Genomic DNA, 22,490 nt, shown 5'->3' with positions numbered 1-22,490 from the left:
GTGAATCTTCCTCAAGTTGTTCCTTGTAATTCTTCTGTTGTTCAATTGTTTCTTCTTCTATATGAAATTCCATATCCTGGTATAGGTAATTCTGTGGATGCAGGATTTGGACCAATTTTTTTTATCTGTAGGCTTATTTCATCAGCTGAACTCCTCTCTCTTACTAAATAAACAACCATTTCAAGGGTTATTGGATACTGGAGTTGATGTTACTGTCATCTCCTCTTTACAGTGGCCAGTACAGTGGCCAAAAACAACAGTTTCTTCATTGTGGGGAATAGGAGGTTCTACAGCTGCTTGGCAGAATGTTCAAGAAATTAATGTTACAACATCTGATGGTAAAAAATTTTTTTCCCACAACCATACATTCTAGATATTCATACTAATATTTGGAGCCATGATATCCTTTCTCTTCTTAATGCTCATTTGATTCTTGATGAGGGCTCTTCTTCTTAAATGGCTCTGTTATACACTGGTTTGGGTGGAACCATGACCATTATCAAGGGAAAAACTTGCTGCTTTACAACAATTGGTTCAAGAACAATTGGCTGCTGTCATATAGAACTTTTTACTAGTCTTTGGAATACTCCTGTTTTTGTTATAAAAAAGAAAAATGGGAAATGGCATTTCCTTCATGATTTAACAGAAGTTTTTAATAATAGCATGCCCACAAAACGATATCATTGGTGCGTGTTGCCTCAGGGAATGCTTAATTACCCTACACTTCGTCAATATTGTGTGGATAATGCTCTTCAACCCTTTAGGAATAAATTTCCTTCCTATTTAGTCTATCATTATATGGATGATATATTGATAGCAGTCCCAGATTTTGATGAATCTGTTGTTAAAAGAGTTAATGGATATTGTAGCACAACAAGGATTGTACATAGTCTCAGAAAAAATTCAAAAGGTAGAACCTTATACTTACTTAGGACATAGAATGTTGCATAATTGCTCCATTCCAATTCTTCCTGAATTACAAGTACAGAAATCGTATACCTTAGTACAATGGCAAAAATTACTTGGCATTATTAATTGGGCACGCCCATTCTTTTACATTACAACTGGTGATATGTTGCCTTTATTTCAGTCTTTGAAGGGAGCACAATCACCAGGAGATCTAATTGTATTAACTGAAAGCATTCAAAGAACATGCCTTCAAGAAATATTGAATAAGTTTAAGCATCGATATATGGACAGGATAACATCCTTAACAATAGGACTTTGTTTAGCTATTCTTCCTACTGCACCCTTACCCACAGGATGTCTTTATTCTAATGCCTCTTCACAAGCAGTCAACATTCATGAATGGATTAATTTGTCTGCGACTCCGCCTAGAAACATTTATCTTTATCAAGTCAGCATTAGAGAATTTGATTATCAAAGGTCGTAAACGAGCCTTACATCTTACAGGACAGGATCTCATTAGCATAGCTTTCACTCATACAAAAGTTGAACATGAGCATTTGATGATGATTTCAGAATCATATCAGATAGCCTTTTCTCAATATGTGGAAAACTTATTATATTCTTTACCCAAGGATCCTAGAATAATGGTTACTACTACTTTAAATCCAGCCTTTTCTTCCATTTTTGTGCGAAATCCTATTTCTAAAGCTCTTACAGTTTTTACTGATGACTCACCAACAACAGGTGTGGTCGTCTGGCAGATTCAACAACAATGGTATTCTAAATTTACTGCCACTCAGACTTCAGCTCAACTTGCTGAGCTGGCTGCTGTGATTTTAGCTTTACAATTGTTCAGTGACCAACCTATTAACTTGATTGTTGATACTTAGTATGTGTATTTAGCTATGCAATCTCTTCCCTTTTCTTATTGTTCTCTCTCTTTGGATAAGAATTTGTTATCCTTGTTTTTATCTTTAAAGAATAGTTTGGAAACTCGTTTGTATTCCTTGTATGTAGAACACATTCGGAGTCATACTCCCTTTACTAATGCCTTGACTGAAGGAAATCGGAAGGCAGATGAATCCTTAAAGGATGTTGCATGTTTATTCCTTGACCCTGTTGATAGCCGTTCTTATTTTCATCAAAATGCCAAGTCACTTGCAAAGCAATTTAAAATTTCACTATCTCAAGCCCGGGATATTGTCCGTGCTTGTCCAGCTTGTCAGCAATTGGCAGTTCCCTTTCCAGTGGGTGTCAACCCACGAGGAATCCAAGCTAATCAAATTTGGCAAATGGATGTAACACAATTTTCAACCTTTAAGCCATACTGTTATCTTCACACATCTATTGACACTCATTCACATTTCTTTTGGGTTACTGTTTTAAAACATGAATGTACTTCAGATGTTATTTCTCATTGCCTATCCTATTTTGCTGTAATGGGTCGGCCTTCTCAGTTGAAAACTGATAATGGCCCTGTTGTGTCTATAGAACTGGCTGGAGTTCCCAACCAGGTCCACAGTTCGAGTGGGAGCGCCGACTGCTCCCATTGGCTGATGCCGTTTGACAGCTGGCTATAAAAGGAGCTGTCAAACGGCATCAGCTGTTGCCGCCAGCTGATCTGCCGAGTTAGCCTGGCAGACGCGGCAACCCTTTATTCACCTGAATAAAGCCTCTTTTAAACGAACGCTCTGGCTCAGCCTCGTATCTCCGCCGCTCCACAACACTGGCGACGAGGGCGGAATACAATAAGAGGCTACCAGATGTCCGATCGCAGAGCTGGTCACTGAAAAAAGAGCGAAGCCACCGAGCGCTGAAGCCACAGCCGCCGACGCTCACCAAGAGCGCAAAATTTAAAGCCTCCTCAGCCGAGGAGACAGATGCCGCCTGACAGGCGCAGCCGCAAAACGCTCTTCTAAGAGCGCGATTTTCGAAGCCGCAGCAGCTGAGGTGACAGGCACTGCCGCCTCAAGATGAACACCAACCCGACATTCCCACCCTTCAAGCCAGCCGAAGAAACGTGGGAGTCATACAAAAACCGGTTTATCTACTTCCTGGATGCTATTGACCTAACAGACGCTGCTGAGCACAGGAAAAAATCTTTCTTCCTCAGTTACTGTGGGGCTGCGGTTTTTGACACCGCTACAGCACTAGTTGCCCCTCACTCTGTAAGAAACATCCCTTGGGAAGAGCTCCAAGAGATTCTTTCCAATCACTACTCACCTAAACCCTCCCAGATAGCTAGGAGGCATGCCTTCAGAACCAGAAGGCAGGCTGAGGGGGAGTCAATTAGTGAGTACATGGCAGCCCTGAGATCAGCTGCCTTACAGTGTGAGTTCAGAGACTACCTAGAAGACATGCTCTTGGATCAGATTGTCTGTGGGGTCAGGGACCTTAGGCTTCAAAGACGCTTGCTAGCCAAAAAAGACTTAACCCTGGCCTTAGCTATAGAAGAAGCCCAAGCTGCTGAGCTCTCTGCTCAATCAGCAGCTGAGATTCAAGGAACTCCTATCAGGCCAGGCAGCTCCACTATTCACTCTGAGGAAGCTTCCCTAGAAGAAGACCCCATAGGCACAACAGACATAAACCGCCTTAGGCAGCAAAAGCCCCCACAAGAAGGAGCAGGGCAAAGGAACAACTTCACCCCCAAGCAACCTCCCATTTGTCTGAGCTGTGGGGGTTCCCACCTTAGAGCATCCTGCAGGTTCAGGAATGCCACTTGTCTAAACTGTCAGAGGAAAAGCCACCTAGCTAGAATCTGCCAACCAGGGAGAACCTTCCCTCAGAGACCTCAACCTACTGCTAATTTCCAAAGGCAAGTGGAAGATTGCTATACTTGCTACCACGCAGACCACATTTCCAAAACCTTTAACAAAATAAGTATTTTTGTTTTCTTAGAAGGTAAGCCTTGCAGAATGGAGGTGGACACGGGATCTGCGCTTTCAATCATCTCCTGGGAGACCCTGAAGAAGATTCACCCCAGAATTTCAAGAAAGAAGCTCCAGAAATGCCACCTGACCCTACGGGACTACCAGGGCAAGAACATCCCTGTCCTCGGGAAAGGCAAGTTTTTAGTTCAGTTCCAAAGTTTTAAAGGCCATTTGCCTTTGGTGGTTGTTAATGGTGCCCTCCCCAGTCTGCTGGGACTAGATTGGTTCCCTTCCCTTGGCCTTAGTATAACTGGAATCCATGCTGTCTCAACCTCTGAAGTAGACACCCTATTCACAGACTATTCTGATGTCTTTAGCAATGAATTGGGTTGCTATTCTGGCACCCCCATCTCCTTCACTGTGGACCCCCAGGCAATTCGCCTCAAGCCGCGCAGGATACCCTTTGCCATCCATCCAAAATTAGATTTAGAATCAGGTAAGTTACTAAAGCAAGGGGTATTAGAGCCAACTGATTTTGCCAAATGGGAGACCCTCATAGTCACCCCACTCAAAAAAGATGGCAGCGTGAGAATCTGCGCTGATTACAAGACCACCCTCAATCGTTTTCTGCAGGTCAGCGCATACCCTGTCCCTGTGATCCAACACCTATTACACACTTTCGAACCTGGCACCATCTTTGCCAAATTAGATATGTCCCAGGCATACCAACAGTTCCCTGTTGATGATCAGACAGCTGAGCTGCAAACCATAGTCACCCATAGGGGAGCATTCAAATGCAAGCGCCTCCAATTTGGCGTGAGTGTAGCCCCAGGTATTTTCCAGTCTCTCATGGAAAAGATCCTCCAAGGACTTCCAGGGGTAGTCCCTTACTTTGATGACATTTTAGTTTCAGCAGCTAACAAACCTCAGCTCATACAAAGGTTAGAGCAGTCCTAGACAGGTTCAGGCAGCATGGCCTCAAACTCAAAAGGGAGAAGTGCACCATCGCCACTAAGCAAGTGGACTTTCTGGGGTACAGGATTGATGCCTCTGGCATTCACCCAATTGAGTCCAAAGTCAGGGCTATCCACGAGGCACCCACACCAACCAATAAGACGGAACTCTAAGCCTTTCTGGGGCTGCTGAACTTTTACGCTTCATTTCTTCCTCACAAGGCATCCATTGCAGAGCCCTTACACAGACTGTTAGACAAAGAATCCCCCTGGCATTGGGGACCCAGGGAAGCCCATGCTTTCAAATCAGTGAAATCCTTACTAACATCTGATGCAGTTTTAATCCAATTTAATCAACAACGCCCCCTAGTCCTGGCTACTGATGCATCCCCCTTTGGTATTGGGGCAGTTCTGAGCCACAGGCTCCCAAATGGTTCTGAGGCACCAATTGCCTTTTTCTCTAGGACTTTCTCTGCTGCAGAAAGAAACTACAGCCATATTGATAAGGAGGCCTTGGCTGCAGTAGCTGCAGTAAAAAAAATTCCATGAATTTCTATTTGGGCACCACTTTGAACTCATAACTGACCATAAACCACTCCTAGGACTTTTGTCAGGGGACAAGCAAACCCCACAGGTCCTATCACCTAGGATGACCAGGTGGACTCTGTTCCTGGCCACATATTCATATAAATTAGTGCATCGCCCTGGAAAAAACTTAAGTCACGCAGATGCCCTTAGTCGCTGCCCCCTGCCAGTTCCAGTCGAAGACCCAGCATCCATTCATGCCATTTTTGAGGTAAATGAACTTAAATTGCCTGTTACAGCTGAAGACATTGCAACGCACTCAAAAAAAGACAGGGTAATTGCCCAGGTTCTGGACTGGGTGGGAAGGGGGTGGCCTGAAACACAATACACTTCTGATTTCACTCCTTTCAAAATTCACAAGCAAGAATTGTCAAGCCTACAGGGTTGTCTGTTGTGGGGGACAAGGGTGGTCATCCCAGCCACTCTCCGTGTACCCATCCTAAAGGTCCTTCACAAAGGCCACCCGGGCATCGTGAGGATGAAGGCCCTGGCCCGCAGCTACGTTTGGTGGCCAGGCATGGATGCCCAAATCTCCAGCTGGGTAAGCTCGTGCCAACCTTGCCAAACTACCAGGCCTGCCCCACCAGCAGCCACTCCTACCAGGTGGGAAAGTGCTGGGGGACCTTGGTCTCGCCTGCACATCGACCTGGCTGGACCAGTACATGGAAGGACCTTGGTTGTAGTAGACTCGTATTCCAAATGGATAGACTTGGCCCTACTTCCTTCAACAACCACTCAAGCAATTGTTAAGGCTCTGACCCGTTTGTTTGTTACCCATGGCCTCCCTGACACACTGGTGTCTGACAATGCCCCCCAGTTCACATCTTGTGAGTTTAGTATGTTCGCTGCCAACTTAGGTATCAGACACATTCTCACAGCCCCTTTTCACCCCGCTAGCAATGGGATGGCTGAAAGGGCAATCAGGTCAGTAAAAGAGGCACTTGCTAGGTTTGGCCAGGAAAACTGGCACTCCAAACTGTCACGTTATCTTCTAAGCCAGCATACAACCCCATGTACCTCTACAAATAAATCTCCTGCTGAACTATTAATGGGGAGGTGTCTTAGGACCATCTTGGACAAGCTACATCCCCATTACAGCCCAGACACCCCCTGGGATCTGACAGTTTGGTCAGGGACTTTGCCCTGCATGACCTGGTATACGCCAGGAATTATGCAGGGGACCCACTGTGGGTACCTGGACAGGTTGTGTCAGTTGCAGGGCCAAGATCCTACAGAGTCCTCCTAGAAGGTGGACGCTTGTGGCGCAGGCACGTGGACCAGCTGAGAAGGTGGAGAGGCACAACTGATGGCTTCCGCATCCAGCCAAGTGACCCGATCTACCCAGCAAGCACCAATGATCCAGCCTACCCGACAACCGCCAAGGGGCCGGTCTACTCAGCCCAACCAGCCAGCACCGAAGGCTCCCTGCCGGGACCGATCTACCCAGCCGAGAGTTCCCTGCAGGGCCCAATCTACCCCGCCGACGCAGAGAGCTCCCTGCAGGGCCCGATCTACCCCGCCAACGCTGAGAGCTCCCTGCCAGACCCGATCTACTCAGACGACGGCGAAAGCTCACCGCTGGGCCCGATCTACCCGAGAGACACCGAGAACTCCCTACCAGGCCCGGTCTACCGACGAAGGACTTTAGACTTACAACCGAGCGAGCCGGTCTACCGCCCCGGCCGAATGACGCGCCAGAAACGAACCGAACGGAGAAGCCTACCTGATCCACCGCAGGGCCTTGCAGACCGAACCCGCTCTTCTGCAGTCTCTGAGACGCTCCCCGGGGCTGAGGACTTCGCTCTAGCCAGAGACTTTCCTGAACTCCGGCGGTCCTGCCGCCATCGTAGGCGACCGGCCTATTTGCGGGACTACGCATGCTCCTGGCCGGGGGAAAGGAGTGTTGTGTCTATAGAACTGGCTGGAGTTCCCAACCAGGTCCGCAGTTCGAGCGGGAGCGCCAACCGCTCCCATTGGCTGATGCTGTTTGACAGCTGGCTATAAAAGGAGCTGTCAAACGGCATCAGCTGTTGCCGGCAGCTGATCTGTCGAGTTAGCGGCAACCCTTTATTCACCTGAATAAAGCCTCTTTTAAACAAACGCTCTGGCTCAGCCTCGTATCTCCGCCGCTCCACAACAGGCCCAGCTTATATTAGTAAGGAATTTCAAACCTTTTGTCAAAAATGGAATATTACTTTGGTACACGGAATTCCTTACAACTCTCAGGGTCAAGCTGTAGTTGAGCGAGCTCATCGTACCTTTAAGGCATTGCTTCAAAAACAATTACAAACTGAGTCTGGCCCTTACCATCTGCGAAAGATTCAAAATCTCATTGCTGTAGGATTATATACTTGGAATTATTTAACCTTTTTAGATTCTCTTGCAGACTCACCTGTTAATTTACATTTTCGAATTACTGAATCTTTAGCAAGGCCTTTGGTAAAGTATCGCCAAGCTCCAGATCCAACCTGGAAAGGCCCTACACCGCTGATCACCTGGAGTTGTGGTTATGCTGCCATGGAAGATCCTTCTACTGGACAAGCAGTGTGAGTTCCAGTGCGCTGTGTTTGTCCGTATCATGGCATGGCATCAGGGCCTTCACAACCTGATTCTGGATTTCAATCTTCATCTGAACACAGAAGTTCGGCTTCCAAAGTCGAAGCGCCCGCAACCCATCACTTGGGGACAGGTTAAATCTACTACATATCAAACTCAACAACAACTGCAACAGGCCTCATTACCTCAGACTCCTGAAAATCTTGTTGCTGCTGTTTTTGCTATTATTACTGCTAATTCTGTTACAATTTTACTTTGTATTTTCTTGTTTATGGTTAATGGTGTTTCTGCTCAAAATGACACTTCTGTGGTTCGTCTTAACCCTAATTTGTGGGTTCATCATGCACAATATATGTTTATGACTCCTAGCACAAATATTACTTTATACTATGAGCCCCCAATGGCATTTGGTCAAATTTCTTTTACCCCTAACTTGATCGTGTCTTCTACATTTATTGTCTCACAACTACAATCTATTTCACACTCCTGGCTATTTTCTAAACCCCCAATGCAATTGAATTCTGTCCGTTGGCATTACTTGAAAATTAGTCAATTTACAAGGGGTCTGTGTTTCTGTTGTCACGCTAAACACACTTGGCTTCATAATTGGTCTGATTATGATGCTGCTCAGCACATATTAAAAAAACTAGGGAATTATAGTTATTGTTCTAACTATTGATTGTCAGGTACCTTTAATTCTTCTTTGTATGGACTTAATATAGCTCCTGATATGTATCCTGACAATTTTCCTATTTTTAATGCCTCTGATCACTCTAATACAGGATCGATATGCGCTGGATGGCAGCTTAAAGATCCTAATATGTGGTTCTTTTTTGATAAATATGCCACCAATGTGCATCCTCAGAATTATCAATGTGCAGTTATAGGTTATTTTACTCTACCTGTTCAAATAGGTACAATCCCATCAATTCGACAGCGGCGTTCCTCTCTGGGGCCTACATGTAATGATGAAGTTATTATTGACACACAATTGTCTTCTGGTTCTACATTTGGCCATGCATTGGCAGGCGCCGTTACAGGAGTCATTACCCTAGGCTCTTATCCTGGCATAATTGCTCAAGAAAACAGATGATCTATTCTTGGTCTCACCTGCAGACTTGAAAAATCCATCAATGCTACTGCTGCTATTATTCGTGATTTGCAGCATGAAATAGAAGACTTAAATCAAGATGTCTTACAGCAGCATTTTGCCATAGACTATCTTTTAGCCCATCAAGGAGGGTTCTGTACATTAGTTGGACACCGTGGATGTGCTGTTATTTTCATTCATTGAATAAAACTATTGAGGATGAGCTTGCCAATTTACAATCCTACATTCAAAATAATATCCATGCTCAGTACTCACTTTTGAGTGGCTAACCAATTGGCTCCCTGATTGGTCTTGGCTCAGACAGTTTTTCTTTTATGTTATAATTATTATTATTGTACTAATTGTAACCTGTTGTTTTATTCAATGTATTCCAAATTTGTTTGCATTGTTTCGTTCTACTTCCTCTTCTTTAACTCCTTTACAGTTGCGATACATTCATAAATCTTTGAATCCTCCATTTAAAATAAAAAACCAGGATATGTAGAGTTGTAATTGCAGGAAGGTCATTATCTTGGTGGCAAACCTCAGATAAGGACAAAAGTAAATAGAACTCAGGCAAACAAAATCACTAAATGCAAAGAAGGATTAGAGAGAGGGACTAAACGTGTTAGACTTTAACTAGAGATAATTAATTGTGTTAATTACTATGCTAGACAGTAACAAAGGTTGAGCAACAACCAAAGTTAAACAATGTTAGAGGATTACTAAAAATGTGTATAAATACAAGACTAGACTCCAATAAAGTCATCATGATTCATGTGATCATGATCAAACACCTCGACCTCAACACCTTTCCTGTTGCCTCGTCATTGCAACAGGAAACAACACCTAAACTAATAGAAAAGATAGAAGAACATGGAAAAGTAGCAGGTTTGAAAATAAATAAAGATAAAACAAAGATATTAACAAAAAATATGTTAGCAAGACGAAAGAAAGAGTTGGAAGAAGTTTTAGAAATACAGGTCACAAAAAGGTTAAGTAATTAGGGATACACATTACACCAAGATGTAGTACACTTAAGGAGGACAATTATATTAATCTCAAACAGCAGATTGTGACAGATTTGACAATTATTCAGAGCTTTTTAAACCACCTTCTCTCCTCCCACTTCTACACTTCATAAATCGCGAGAACCAATTAACTGCCACTGGAATTTCCTAATACGCCATACAGAATAACCTTGAACTTCTCAACTCCTCCAACTCCCTTAAAAAAAATGTGGCAGCTGAATTTCAAAGCTGACAGTATGTATATAAGATGGAAGATGGTTTTTATGTTTTGTTTGTATATGTTTGTCTTAAAAAAAATAAAATCTTTTTCAAAAAAAGAAAAGAAAAATTATGCTTCTTGGCTTGTACTACTGAAGGGAATAATAATAATAAATAGAAATGTCATAGAATATATTATAGCATTAAATAGAAAGTTACTCTATAGGCATTTGTTATCTTGCTGTTGTAAAAAAAAGATTTCCTTAACCCTTCACTTCTATCAAATTCTGTACTTGTCAACAGTGGCGTCCCCCAAGGCAGTGTTCTAGGACCAACTCTTTTCATTCTCTACATAAATGACCTCTGTGATCATATCAAGGGCAACTGCATTCTCTTCGCTGATGATGTAAAGCTACTCAACACCACAGACAATACTGCTACCCTTCAGAAAGACCTTGACTATGTATCAGAATGGTCAAACAATGGCAACTTCAAATCTCAACAAATAAACACTCTGTCCTACATATTGGCAAAAAAAAATCAGAAAATAAAATACAGTCTGAATAGTCAAGACCTTGTTGATGATCTAAATTCTGTCAAGGATCTTGGCGTATTCATCTCTAATGACCTAAGTGCTAGAGCCCACTGTAACTACATAGCCAAAAAGGCCTTAAGAGTTGTTAACCTAATGTTACGTAGCTTTTTCTCTGGTAGTATTACACTAATAACTAGAGCATACAAAACATTTGCTAGACCAATACTCGAATACAGCTCATCAGTCTGGAACCCACATTATGTATCTGATATTAATACAGTTGAGAAAGTCCAGAAATATTTCACAAGAAGAGTTCTCCACTCCTCTACTCTTTGGGGAATACCTTATGCCACCAGACTTGAAATTCTAGACCTAGAAAACCTTGAATTACACCATCTTCAGTCTGATCTTAGTATGGCATATAAAATCATACATTGCAATGACTTACCTGTCAATGAATACTTCAGCTTCAGCGATAACAACACAAGAGCAAACAATAGATACAAACTCAAGGTTAACTGCACCAAACTTGATTGCAGGAAATACGACATCAGCAACAGATTGGTCAATGTCTGGAATACTCTACCTGACTCTGTGCTTTCTTCCCCAAACCCCAAAAACTTTAACCTTAGACTGTCTACTATTGACCTTACCCCTTTCCTAAGAGATCTGTAGGGGGCGTGCATAAGTGCACCAACGTGCCTACCGTCCCTGTCCTATTGTTTCTTTTATTTTTTTTTCTTATATGTATCCGTTTATTCATAACTATGTTTTTACTTATACCTATTATCTTGTAATCAATTGACAAAAATAATAAATAAATTACATCCTTCTCCTATCAAGGCATATGGTTCTCCCCTCTAAATCAATCTGAATCCATCTGTTTTCTTGGATTGACACATCTCACCCTGGCATCTTCTGGGAATGTAACCTCACAGAGTAATCCCCACCTTTGAAGTGTGCTCCTCAAATGATCAATTAGGGAGACAATGGGAGAAAAGATAACAGTCAAAAGAACCTGTCTGTTGCAGGAAGATGTAAATCTTAGTTAGATGACATGACTAGAGATTTACAAGGTAATTAGAGAACTAAGAACAAAGACTTTTGCATGTATAAAAAGGATAGGACATCTTTCTGTATTTTGTAGAATTTTCCTCCCATGTCTCTTGTGATATGCTAGGAATTTCTTATCCAGAACTTTAACTGTTATAAAAAATAAAGTCTGCTTTCTTTGATTTGCAAGCCTCCGTTTAACTCTTTGTTTTGGTTCATTTTTGGCTTAAGTGTACTGCCAGACCTTACACTACATAAATAGTAGTAAACAACAAATAAAACTTTATATCTAATCAGCAAAAACAAAAAAGACAAATCCTTCTTTGTGGGCCACAAAGAAGATTGGTTTAATGTCATTAACCCTTCATCCTTTCAAAATGGAGTGCATCAAATTATAGTTTGGTCTTCGGGCTGCATAGGAAATGTGAGCTCTTTTTTCACCATCTGCAAGTGTGAAACCACAAGGAAATGCTCTTACACTGATGAAAATCCTGCATGCTAACCACAAGAGATATAAATGATAGTAGAGCTGCTTTTTAATGAAGGACTGTATTAGCCTTCCAATGTGGCATCTCCCTTGGTCTTAGATATCCAAGGTATCTGTCCAGCCTCATAGAAAGACAACACAGATTCCAGGAAAGTCTCTTTAATTGTGTAGGTGGGTAAACACAGAATCCTGGAGACTGCAAGTGGAATTTCCCCATTTTTAGAGAATTAATCATTTAATTTTGGAATGATTTGAAATGCTGCTTCCCAGGTTTTCTCCTCCTAGGGCCAAGATGTGGCTTATGAGATAAGCTGCCAACTAATCTCTTTTGTTACCTCTTCCCAGCCAAGAAAACAAACATATGAATTGTTGAACAACCTAGAGTTCTCAAGGCACAAACGACTAGGTTCAAATTATATTTTATGATGGTTGATATGAGACATTTGTGCTGATACGCTACGTTTGGCTTTCGCCAAACATGGAACTCTACATTATGGCCAAATATCTCCACTTTGGTTTCATCTGTCCAAAGGACATTGTACCAAAAGCCTTGTGATTTGAGGTGAAAAACAAGCTCTTGAGAGGAGGCTCAAAGACCGAGAAAACAATCCAATCAGCTCATCTTGTGATAAGCAACGTAGGCCAGGTGGTCCCAAAGGTGATTTTTTTTGCAAAAGGCAATTGGACTTTCTTGGTTTCCCCACCCCCACTTTTGAAATGTTTTGCTTCTCATCCAAGAAGCTTCTTCAGTTCTAACTTTTTTTCCCCAGGTAGAACTGAAGAAGCTTCTTGGATGAGGAGTGAACTGTTTTCCAAAAAAAAAAAAAAAAAAAACACAAGAAAGCCCAGTAGCCTTTTGCAAAAAAGCACCTTTGGGATCAACTGTGACTGGATGATTGTGAATAGACATTTTCATAGACATTTAGACCAGCTGGCCTGGAACCGGGGAAGAAGAATTTCATATTCAAACCTGCTCTGCTCTAATGGCATCTCTATAAACGAGGGTTGAAAATTCCATTTGTGGTTTCCAAAAATTCAGTAGATATGTATCCCAAGCTATCATTGAAGAGACTAAATGAAATTTGTATGATAGCTTCTTGGCCAGCTGGAGGGACTTGACTTTGGGGCCACTTAGATGAGACTTCAGACAACCAGATTGGTTTAGTGGTTAATGCAACCAGTTAGAAAGCGGGAGACCATGAGTTTAAGTCCCACCTTAGTCATGAATGCCATCTGGGCGACTTTGGGCCAGTCACTCATTCCAACCTAGCTCACAGGGTTGTTGTGGGGAAGCTAGGATGTGGAAGATATGTTGGCTATGTTTATCAATGTAATTGTTATTTCTTATTTGGAACTTGAATTTTCTTTACTGGCCAAGTTCGATTGGACACAAAAGGAATTTGTACCCGGTTTGAAAGCTTTCAGTTACATACAAATAATAAAGTGATAAGACTTAGATCATAAATCATAAGATACAAACAACTGTTCTGACCTAGGCTTCCCAAAAGCACGAAGCCGACTCCTTGTCCCGATAAACCCCGTTTTATTTAATTTACAGTGAACGCCTCTCCAGCAAAGTCCCGGCCAACAGTCTTTTAAAGAGTTTTCACAACTACAGACCTTTATCAGGCTTGGAGAGCTGCCTGGCTGATATCTTCCACACGCCACTCTGTAGCAGACAATCCTTGACAAGAAGTCAGGAACAGATCTTCACCCTAATGAATTGAACTAATTGACTCCTGCAAACACCACTCCCCTTTTGCCCCTCTTTATTCCCTATGAGAGGGGCCATTCACCATCCACCTGAGTCTTTACTCCCAAGTCGACCCTTGTTCCTTAACTGTTCCCTTCTCCTGGCAGCCCTGTGCATGCACACACTGGGAACAGGCTCCAGCTGTTCTTCTGCCCCACTGATGTCTGACTCCGAAGGCAGATGATAACTGTCAGACGATCCTAGCCCCATCTCTGCCTCCGATGCAGAGCACTCGCCAGAGCCTTCCCCAGACTCCAGGACTGACCCATGTTCCTCCCCAACCTCTTCACTGTCTAAATCTGGGGCCACAAACAACAACAAGTGATAAATCATAAGATACCAATAGGAGAAGATAGTAGGAAAGATGAGAACAGAATAGCAACTCAGCCTTCTACTGTACGTGGGTAACTATCTTTAGGCATAAGCCAGTGCTGTAGGAATTCGGTGATGGCATGGCAGAAAATATCTTTGTGACTAGTTGTTTTGGCATGCAATGCCCTATAGTGGCATCCTGAGGGGGGAAGTTGAAACAGTTTAGATCCAGAATGTGAGGGGTGTATGGATGTTTTCTCAGCCCTCTTTCTGGCTAGTCCAGTGTACAGGACCTCAAAACAAATATTAAGATTTGGTGTAATGTTGATTGTTGATTGAGTTAAATAATAAATCAAAATGAAGATTTCTGAAGGCTGTGCAATGAGAAACTATTTGGAGGAGAAATGAGAAGGACAACTCGAAAGGAGAAAGGATCGGTTGCCTTGATCTGTTGCTGAAGACTGAAATTCCTCTTTTGCTGAAGACTGAAATTCCTGTCTGATAAATGAAACGGCTGCCTTCGAAACAGAAATGTACCTTAGATTTTGATAAATGAAAGTGTAGGAAGCCTTGGAAACAGAGCTGACTGGTTCCTCGCTGGTCTCGGCACTTCCTGTGCGATCTTGTGGCCCACCTCCAGAAAGCGGTGGTTGGGGCTGCTGCTCATACCAAGAAGAGTTGGAACAAAAGTGCTCTTCCTCCTTCAGATTAAACTAGTAGCTGGAGGAACAATGAAGGAAGAAGATTGCAACTTGTACTTCAATTACCGGCCAAACAGAAGGCAAAAGAGACTCAAGCAATCTCCTCTAAAAGGTAAACTATGCCTTATTTATAGTCATTGGGGGCTTCTAAGTGGATAGTTTTGATACGCACAGTGCAAATATCTTCTTGGGGGATCTCAACAATAAGGGAAAGAATGTAATTGCCAATTTCTCTCTTTTTTTTTTTAAACAAATTTTATTGATTTTCCAAAACAATACACAGACAAACAAAACATAAAATATAATGACATAAGAACTTTTTTTTCTAAAAAAAACAATACAACATCTTATTTAAAGACAGAATTATTCCAAGTTATCACATTTCGAAACAAACACAATTTGATATATATATTTACCTTATCTGTTCATCTTCATATCTTATCCCAAACTTCTCTTTATTACTTCCTTTCCTTCTATTTATTCAAATTATATCTCTTTAAGTTTAGATTGTATACATTTTTTATATCCATCTGTCTTATACATTTTCATTATTCCCTTCCAATACAAAAACAAACAAGACATAAAACATGAAAACCTAAAACATCTTTTCTGAAAGTTGCTTGATCCCGGGTTAAAACTCATCGTACAGACGCCCCCTCAAAAATCATGTTCCTTTTATATATCATTCCATATCTTATTACCGTTTTCCATTTTCTATATAGCTTCTTCCTTTTTTTAACTCTCTTAGTTTTATTCTACTTATCTCAGTTCAAGTTATAATACTTATCATTCTTTGTCTGTTCTCAACTATCCATTCATTTTTTCTCTTTAAACAAAACCTCTCCTGTACACTAATTGGAGTATGACGCCTTTAACTCTTTCCCCTAACCTAATAATACTTAATATCACACATAACTTGTATTGGGATTCTGTTTAGCACATCCTAAAGTCACACAATATATTATATAAAGAGAAAAAGAAAAAAGAAAGAACGACAATAACAAAGAGACAAATTTATAAATATATAATATAGCTAGTACCCCCGTCAAAACCATTTTAATCATGCCTATTAATACTTATTTATATCTTAAACATTTTATTCTATAAATGCCTATAATAACACAATCTTATGTACCTTACAGAATCCCTTTTTCAATTAAATTTACCCATTCTCTCTAAATAAATTTTGTTTCTTTAAATCTTGCTTCCCATCGTTGAGACTTCTCACCCCTTCCTTTCTCCCTTGCTTATTCTTTTCCTTACCCTTTTTACCCCTTTGTCTCTCCACCTCCCTTTTCTTCTTGTGCTTTCCCCCTTCCTGTTGTTTTCTAACCTTATATCCACCCTTCAACTCATTTTTATCTTTTTTGGTTGTTTTTTTAGGTTTTAAAATCCCTTTTCCTTTTTCCTCTTCCTTATTCTCCCCCAATAGAATCACATGTTCATCAAAGATGGTTTCTTCTTTGTCCCAATTATCCTGCTGCGCAATCAATTCTCCATAGGAATGCACCGCCATTTCTAGAGATTGAAAAAGAATATCCAAAGTATCTTTCCAGTCTTGTTCTTTCTTTCTATATTTTAGGTATTCAGTTTTAGATTCATCCAAGGGTGATGCCATTATAAAGAGGAAAGAATTTTCCCAAAACAACCACCCGAGTGTTTTTAAACAAAGAAAAAAAGTTTCCCAAAAGATGCAAAGTCACCAAACAATCCAGATAAACTATTTCATTTAGCACTTTTTCCCTTCTTACATTTCTTTTTCTGGGGTTGCTATTAAATCACAAATTCCAATTAAAATATGTCTTTTTGAAGTCTTATTAATGTTCAAATGGCTCTTTAAAATTCTAGGCCGTCTGCTCCTTATTTTCAAATTCTACTTCAATTTTTTTCCTCTCCCTTCCCACTCACAGCAAAAGAAAAAAATTTCTTTAAATATTTAGAAATCCATATCCCTTTGGCATTAGCATAGTCTTTAGCATTTAGCATACCTTCAATGCGGGTTTCCGATTTCTCTCAAAGCTGTTCCGTTTGGAAGGAGAGTGAAAAGAAAAAAAGTTTTCCCTTTGATATCCATTCGCTGCTTACTCAGTCTGGGAACAATGTGTCTTTAGTAGGTGTTAAATACCAGGATACTTTCACTGTTCCTTTGTCCCAGTCAGCAAAATTACTTTCATTTCTTCACAAACTCCTCCAGCGCTTTCTTTTCCCGGCTGAGCTCTTCTAAGTGGCGGCCATTAGAGACCGCCGCTCAGCTGCCATCGGAGAGGGAGATTTAGCCAGCTAGGGAAGAGAGATGCGATGTCTCTCGTCCCTGCCAGAACCCCCCCAGTCTTCACCACCTTCTACAAAGGTGGCTTAGCCCCGAAGCCAAATGGCTCGGGGCACTCAGGCAGTGAACACAGGCAGAGACCGTGCACAGTCACGGATTCCTGCCTGCACCGAAGCACCACAAGCCGGAAGTGCCCAATTTCTCTTTTGATCAGGTTTCTTACCAGTTAAATTCTATATTTATTTTCAGCATGATAACAAAATAACAGTGTGAGAAGGGACCATCTTCTAGTCCTGCCCCCTGCTTAAGCAGGAGACGCTATGCCATTTCAAACAAATGGCTGTCTAATCTCTTCTTAAAAACCTCCAGTGATGGAGCACCCACAACTCATTCATTGGCTGTCTCTAAGAATGCTCCATAACTAGTAAGGAGCAGTAGAGAAAGTCTGTTTCCCATTCTACTGTGTTTCGTGGCATGAATCACTTTATTTTAAAATAACGTGTTGTCTTCCATGCTTTGTCTCCAAGGCTTTCGCGTGAGTACAAGCAGTTTTCGACTTATGACCACAACTGAGCCCAAAATTTACATTTCTAAATGAGAAAATTTGTTCCGTGAGTTTTGCCCTATTTTATCTTTCGTGCCACCGTTGTTAAGTGAATCGTTGCAGTCGTTAAATTAGGAACACGGTTGTTAAGCCAATCTGGCTTGTCCATTGACTTTGCTTGTCAGAAGGTCGCAAAAGGGAATCACATGACACCCCCCCCCCAGGATACGGCAACCGTCACAAATAGGAGTCAGTTGTCAAGCATCCGAATTTTGATCATGTGACCAAGGAGATGCTGCAATGGTCGTGAAGTATGAAAAACGGTGATATGTCGCTTTTTTCCATGCCGTTGTAACTTTGAACTGTCACTAAATGAATCATTGTAAGTCAAGGACTACCTGTATATGCATATGTTTGTACGTGTGTTTGTCTATACTGAAAACCAATATGATAGAGATTAAGTATTAGCTCTCCATGTGTGCTTGTTTAGGCCAAAAATGTCCTAGTTAAAAAAAAGAAATCAGAACAGATCTTATATATATTACACACACACATGGTTTTATTTTAATCTGTATGTGTGTAACACAGAGAAAGAGAGAAAGGGAGGGAGGGAGGGAGAGAGAGAGAGAGATCAGTTATAACTTTACAATTTTAAGTTAACATGTAATATTTCCAGTGTTTTTAGTATTATCAATATAGCAAAATGCCTAGAACAGAATAATCCAGCCTTCCCCACCAAATCTTTTGGACTATCATCCGCCGCCAGCAAGGTCTTTGTTGCCGTATACAGCCACAAATTATAATCTGAAATATCTGAAGCTATCAAATTGTGGAAGACTGGAAAAAAAATCAGATTTCTTTGATACAGAAGCATCATCAAAAACAGCAGGCATGATACGAATAATGGTTATGAAGAATGCAAACTTTTTTTTGTAGGAAAGAAAAGGCCAAATTAAACATAGAAAATAATATGGCAAGAGTTACACTTTCAGCTTGGAGAAAAGACTTCATCATTTAAACTAGACCATTATGTTGCTGGTCCATCCCTTATTTTATACTAAGGAATCAGCTTAAATCCTCAAAATGGAAGAAAACAGAATCTGAGCTAGCAGACAACTAGTCCTTAACTTATGACCACAATTAGGAGCAGAACGTCCACTGCTAAGCAAGCCAGTTGTTATGTGAGTTGTGCCCAATTTTACAACCTTTTTTGCTAAGTGATGCAGCAACCTTCGTAAATGCATAGCGGTTATCTTGCCTCAATAGAAAATCATGCGGCTGGGGAGGTGTGACAGTCATGAGTATGAGAAACAATTGTAACACACTTTTGTCCAGCTTTCCAACCAAGTTGAGGGGTACCTGAACTGTTAAGTTTGAGCAATGAGAGGCTGAACCAGAGCATGAGTGCAACAGTACTTTATTTACAAATAAAGGGCTGACCGTGCTTGCCAAGCCGGGAACTGGCTCGCAGCAATCAGCAGCCAGTTGGACCCCGCAGCCTGCTTTTATAGCTGGCTGCTGGGGAGAACTGACCAATGGGAATGGGGGAAATAACGCCCACACAAGTGAGTGGACCTGAGTGAGAACTCCTTGAGTCCTCAGGACATAACACCCCTTCCTCCCAGATGCGAACACGCATAGTCCTTGAGGTAGATGGGGGGGTTTGTGTTGGCGCCCGGAGCGGCGCAACTCGGGAACATTGTCTGACTGTTCGGCATCAGTCTGTGATGGTTGAGCTGGCATAGTGTCACCAACACTCTCTCTGGACTGGGCATCCTCGAAACCACCGGGTTGGTTTCTGGAGTCAAACTCTCGTGGGTTGGATCTGGTTGATCAACTCTCTGGGCGCTGTTGTCCGGGTTTGGGCTGACCGGAATGACGCTGGCGCAGACTGGTCACTGGGTGCGATGTGGCTGGGTGGTGGATGGGACGGTTCCCCTTCGACTGGAGACTCTGGATCCTTGTTTGCGAGGTTGCTGAGGCGCCTTCTGAGTTGGTCTATGTGTCTCCTCCAGACGCGACCGTCCTCCAGCCTGACTCTATATGATCTCGGCCCGGTGACGGCGATGACTTCGCCCGGAATCCAAAGTGGGTCCCCAGCGAAATTCCTGGCGAATATCGGCTCCTGTAACATAAAATGTCTAACCCCAAGTGGAAGCGAGGGGAGAGTCAGGCAGTATTGTGGGTGCAGTCTATCCAATACAGTCCTCAGGCGTCGGCCCATCAGAAGTTCCGCTGGGGACTTATTGGTGACTGCACAGGGGTTGAGTGCTGGCTCATCAGGAACCGTGAGAGTTTGTGGTGCCAGTCATCTCTGCCAAACCTAGCGAGGGCCTCTTTGGTGGTCCTGACGGCCCTTTCAGCCAACCCATTACTCGCAGGGTGGAATGGGGCTGTTAAAATGTGGCGAATGCCTAGGTTGGCTGCAAAACGGCTGAATTCTACTGATGCGAACTGTGGGCCATTATTGGAGACCAAGGAGTCGGGTAGTCCATGGGTAACGAACAGGCACGTTAACACGTTGGTGATTGCTAGTGTGGTTGTCGTGGATAGCTGCGCCACGTCTATCCACTTGGAATAAGCATCCACGACCACTAGGAACATCTTTCCATGCACGGGCCGGCCAGATCGATATGGATTCTAGACCAAGGGGCGCTGGCGCTCTCCCATCTGGTAGGGGTGGCGATGGGGGGAGCAGGACGGGATTCCTGGCAAATGCTGCAGGAACTTACCCAATTGACAATGTCCTCGTCTAGACCCGGCCACCATACGTAGCTGCGTGCCAACGCCTTCATTCTCACAATGCCGGGGTGTCCCTCGTGCAACGCCTCCAGGACTCGGGTACGCAGCGAGGTCGGAATGATCACTCGAGTGCCCCACAGTAGACAACCCTGCAAACTGGACAGCTCCTGCATGCGAGTCTTAAAGGGTGCGAATTTGTTATCAACATTGCCTCCCGGCCACCCCCCTCCTCACCCAGTCGAGCACCTGGGCGAGCGTTTGGTCTGCCTTGGTTTTGGCGGCGATGTCAAGGGCGGTGATGGGCAGGTCCAACTGGGTGATTTCAAAAATGGCATTGACAGGAGCTGGGTCTTCAGCCGGAGCGGGTAAGGGGCAGCGACTGAGTGAGTCAGCGTGGGAAAGAGTTTTGCCCGGGCGGTGGATAAGTTTGTATGAGTAGGCCGCTAGAAAAAGCGTCCACCGTGTCATCCGAGGGGAGAGGACTTGAGGTGTCTGTTTGTCGCCGGCCAGTAGGCCCAGGAGGGGTTTATGGTCGGTGACCAGTTCGAAGAAGTGGCCAAAAAGGAATTCGTGAAACTTTTTCACGGCTGCAACAGCTGCTAGGGCTTCCTTGTCTATTTGGCTGTAATTTCGCTCCGTGGCCGAGAGCGTCCTGGAGAAAAAGGCGATGGGGGCCTCGGCGCCATTGGCGAGTCGGTGACTAAGGACCGCCCCAATTCCAAAAGGGGATGCGTCTGCTGCCAGTACTAAAGGAAGGTTGGGGTCGAATTGGATGAGCACTGCCTCTGACGTAAGTAGTGATTTGACGGCGTTAAACGCCTGGTCTTCTTTGTGCCCCCAGTGCCACGGTGACTTTTTGTCTAGTAATCTGTGTAGGGGTTCGGCTACTGAGGCTTTATGGGGCAAGAAGGATGCATAAAAGTTTAGGAGTCCCAAGAAAGCTTGTAGCTCCGCTTTTGGAGGTTGGTGTGGGAGCTTCGTGGATCGCCCTGACCTTGGACTCCAGGGGGTGAATGCCAGAGGCGTCAATTTTATAACCCAGAAAGTCCACCTGTCTAGTGGCAATGGCGCATTTTTCTTTTTTTAACTTGAGGCCATGCTGTCTGAACCTCTCTAACACTGCTCGCACTCTCTGGAAGAGTTGGGGTCTGTCCCTGGCCGAGACCAAGATGTCGTCGAAGTAGGGTACTACACCAGGGAGGCCCTGTAAAATCCGCTCCATGAGGGATTGAAAAATGCCGGGGCAACACTTACGCCAAATTGGAGACGCTTGCATCGGAAGGCACCCTGTGAGTGACGATGGTCTGAAGTTCGCTGTTTGGTTATCAACAGGGAACTGTTGATATGCTTGAGACATGTCCAATTTAGCAAAAATACTGCTCGGTTCGAATGTATGCAATAAATGCTGAATGACGGGCACGGGGTAGGCGCTAACTTGTAAATATTTATTGATTGTTGTCTTGTAGTCCGAGCAAATTCTCAGGCTACCATCTTTTTTTAGGGGTGTGACAATGGGCGTCTCCCACTTGGCGAAATCTGTTGGCTCAATGACCCCTTGTTTTAGTAGTTTATCCAATTCAGCGTCTAGTTTTGGCCGAATAGCAAATGGAACTCTACGTGGTTTTAATCTGATTGGGGCTGCCTGGGGGTCAACGGTGAACGAGATGGGGGTTCCATTATAACACCCCAGCTCCTCGCTGAACACATCTGCGTAGTCAGCGAATAAGGAGTCAGTGTCTGAGGTTGAGACAGCATGGACTCCTGTTAACCCTAGGCCGAGGTGGGGAAACCAATCGAGCCCCAATAAGGTGGGTAGGTTGCCGTTAACTACCACTAGAGGTAGGTGGCCTTTAAAAGCTCTAAAACTGACAAAGAACTTGCCTCTGCCGATCACGGGAATGG

The 22,490-nt window shown here is 43.2% G+C and overlaps 1 protein-coding gene across 2 annotated transcripts in view; it reads left to right on the top strand.

Annotated features, from left to right (window-relative positions):
- The first annotated feature begins 14,522 nt into the window (after window positions 1–14,522).
- Window positions 14,523–22,490, top strand: part of LOC113450864 (killer cell lectin-like receptor subfamily B member 1B allele B) — a 46,118-nt gene continuing 38,150 nt past the window's right edge. The window contains exon 1 of one of the 2 annotated variants that reach the window (XM_087923406.1): window positions 14,523–15,145. In XM_087923406.1, coding sequence (XP_087779532.1) covers window positions 15,064–15,145 — 82 coding nt within the window. In that variant the 5' untranslated portion in view covers window positions 14,523–15,063. The remainder of the gene's footprint in view (window positions 15,146–22,490) is intronic. The other variant, XM_087923407.1, reaches the window with a different exon arrangement.

This window comes from Pseudonaja textilis, chromosome 2 (assembly GCF_049901715.1).
Source record: "Pseudonaja textilis isolate UNSWEBS1 chromosome 2, rPseTex1.2, whole genome shotgun sequence".
NCBI lineage: Eukaryota > Metazoa > Chordata > Lepidosauria > Squamata > Elapidae > Pseudonaja > Pseudonaja textilis.
This window is presented reverse-complemented; position numbering and strand designations above follow the sequence as displayed.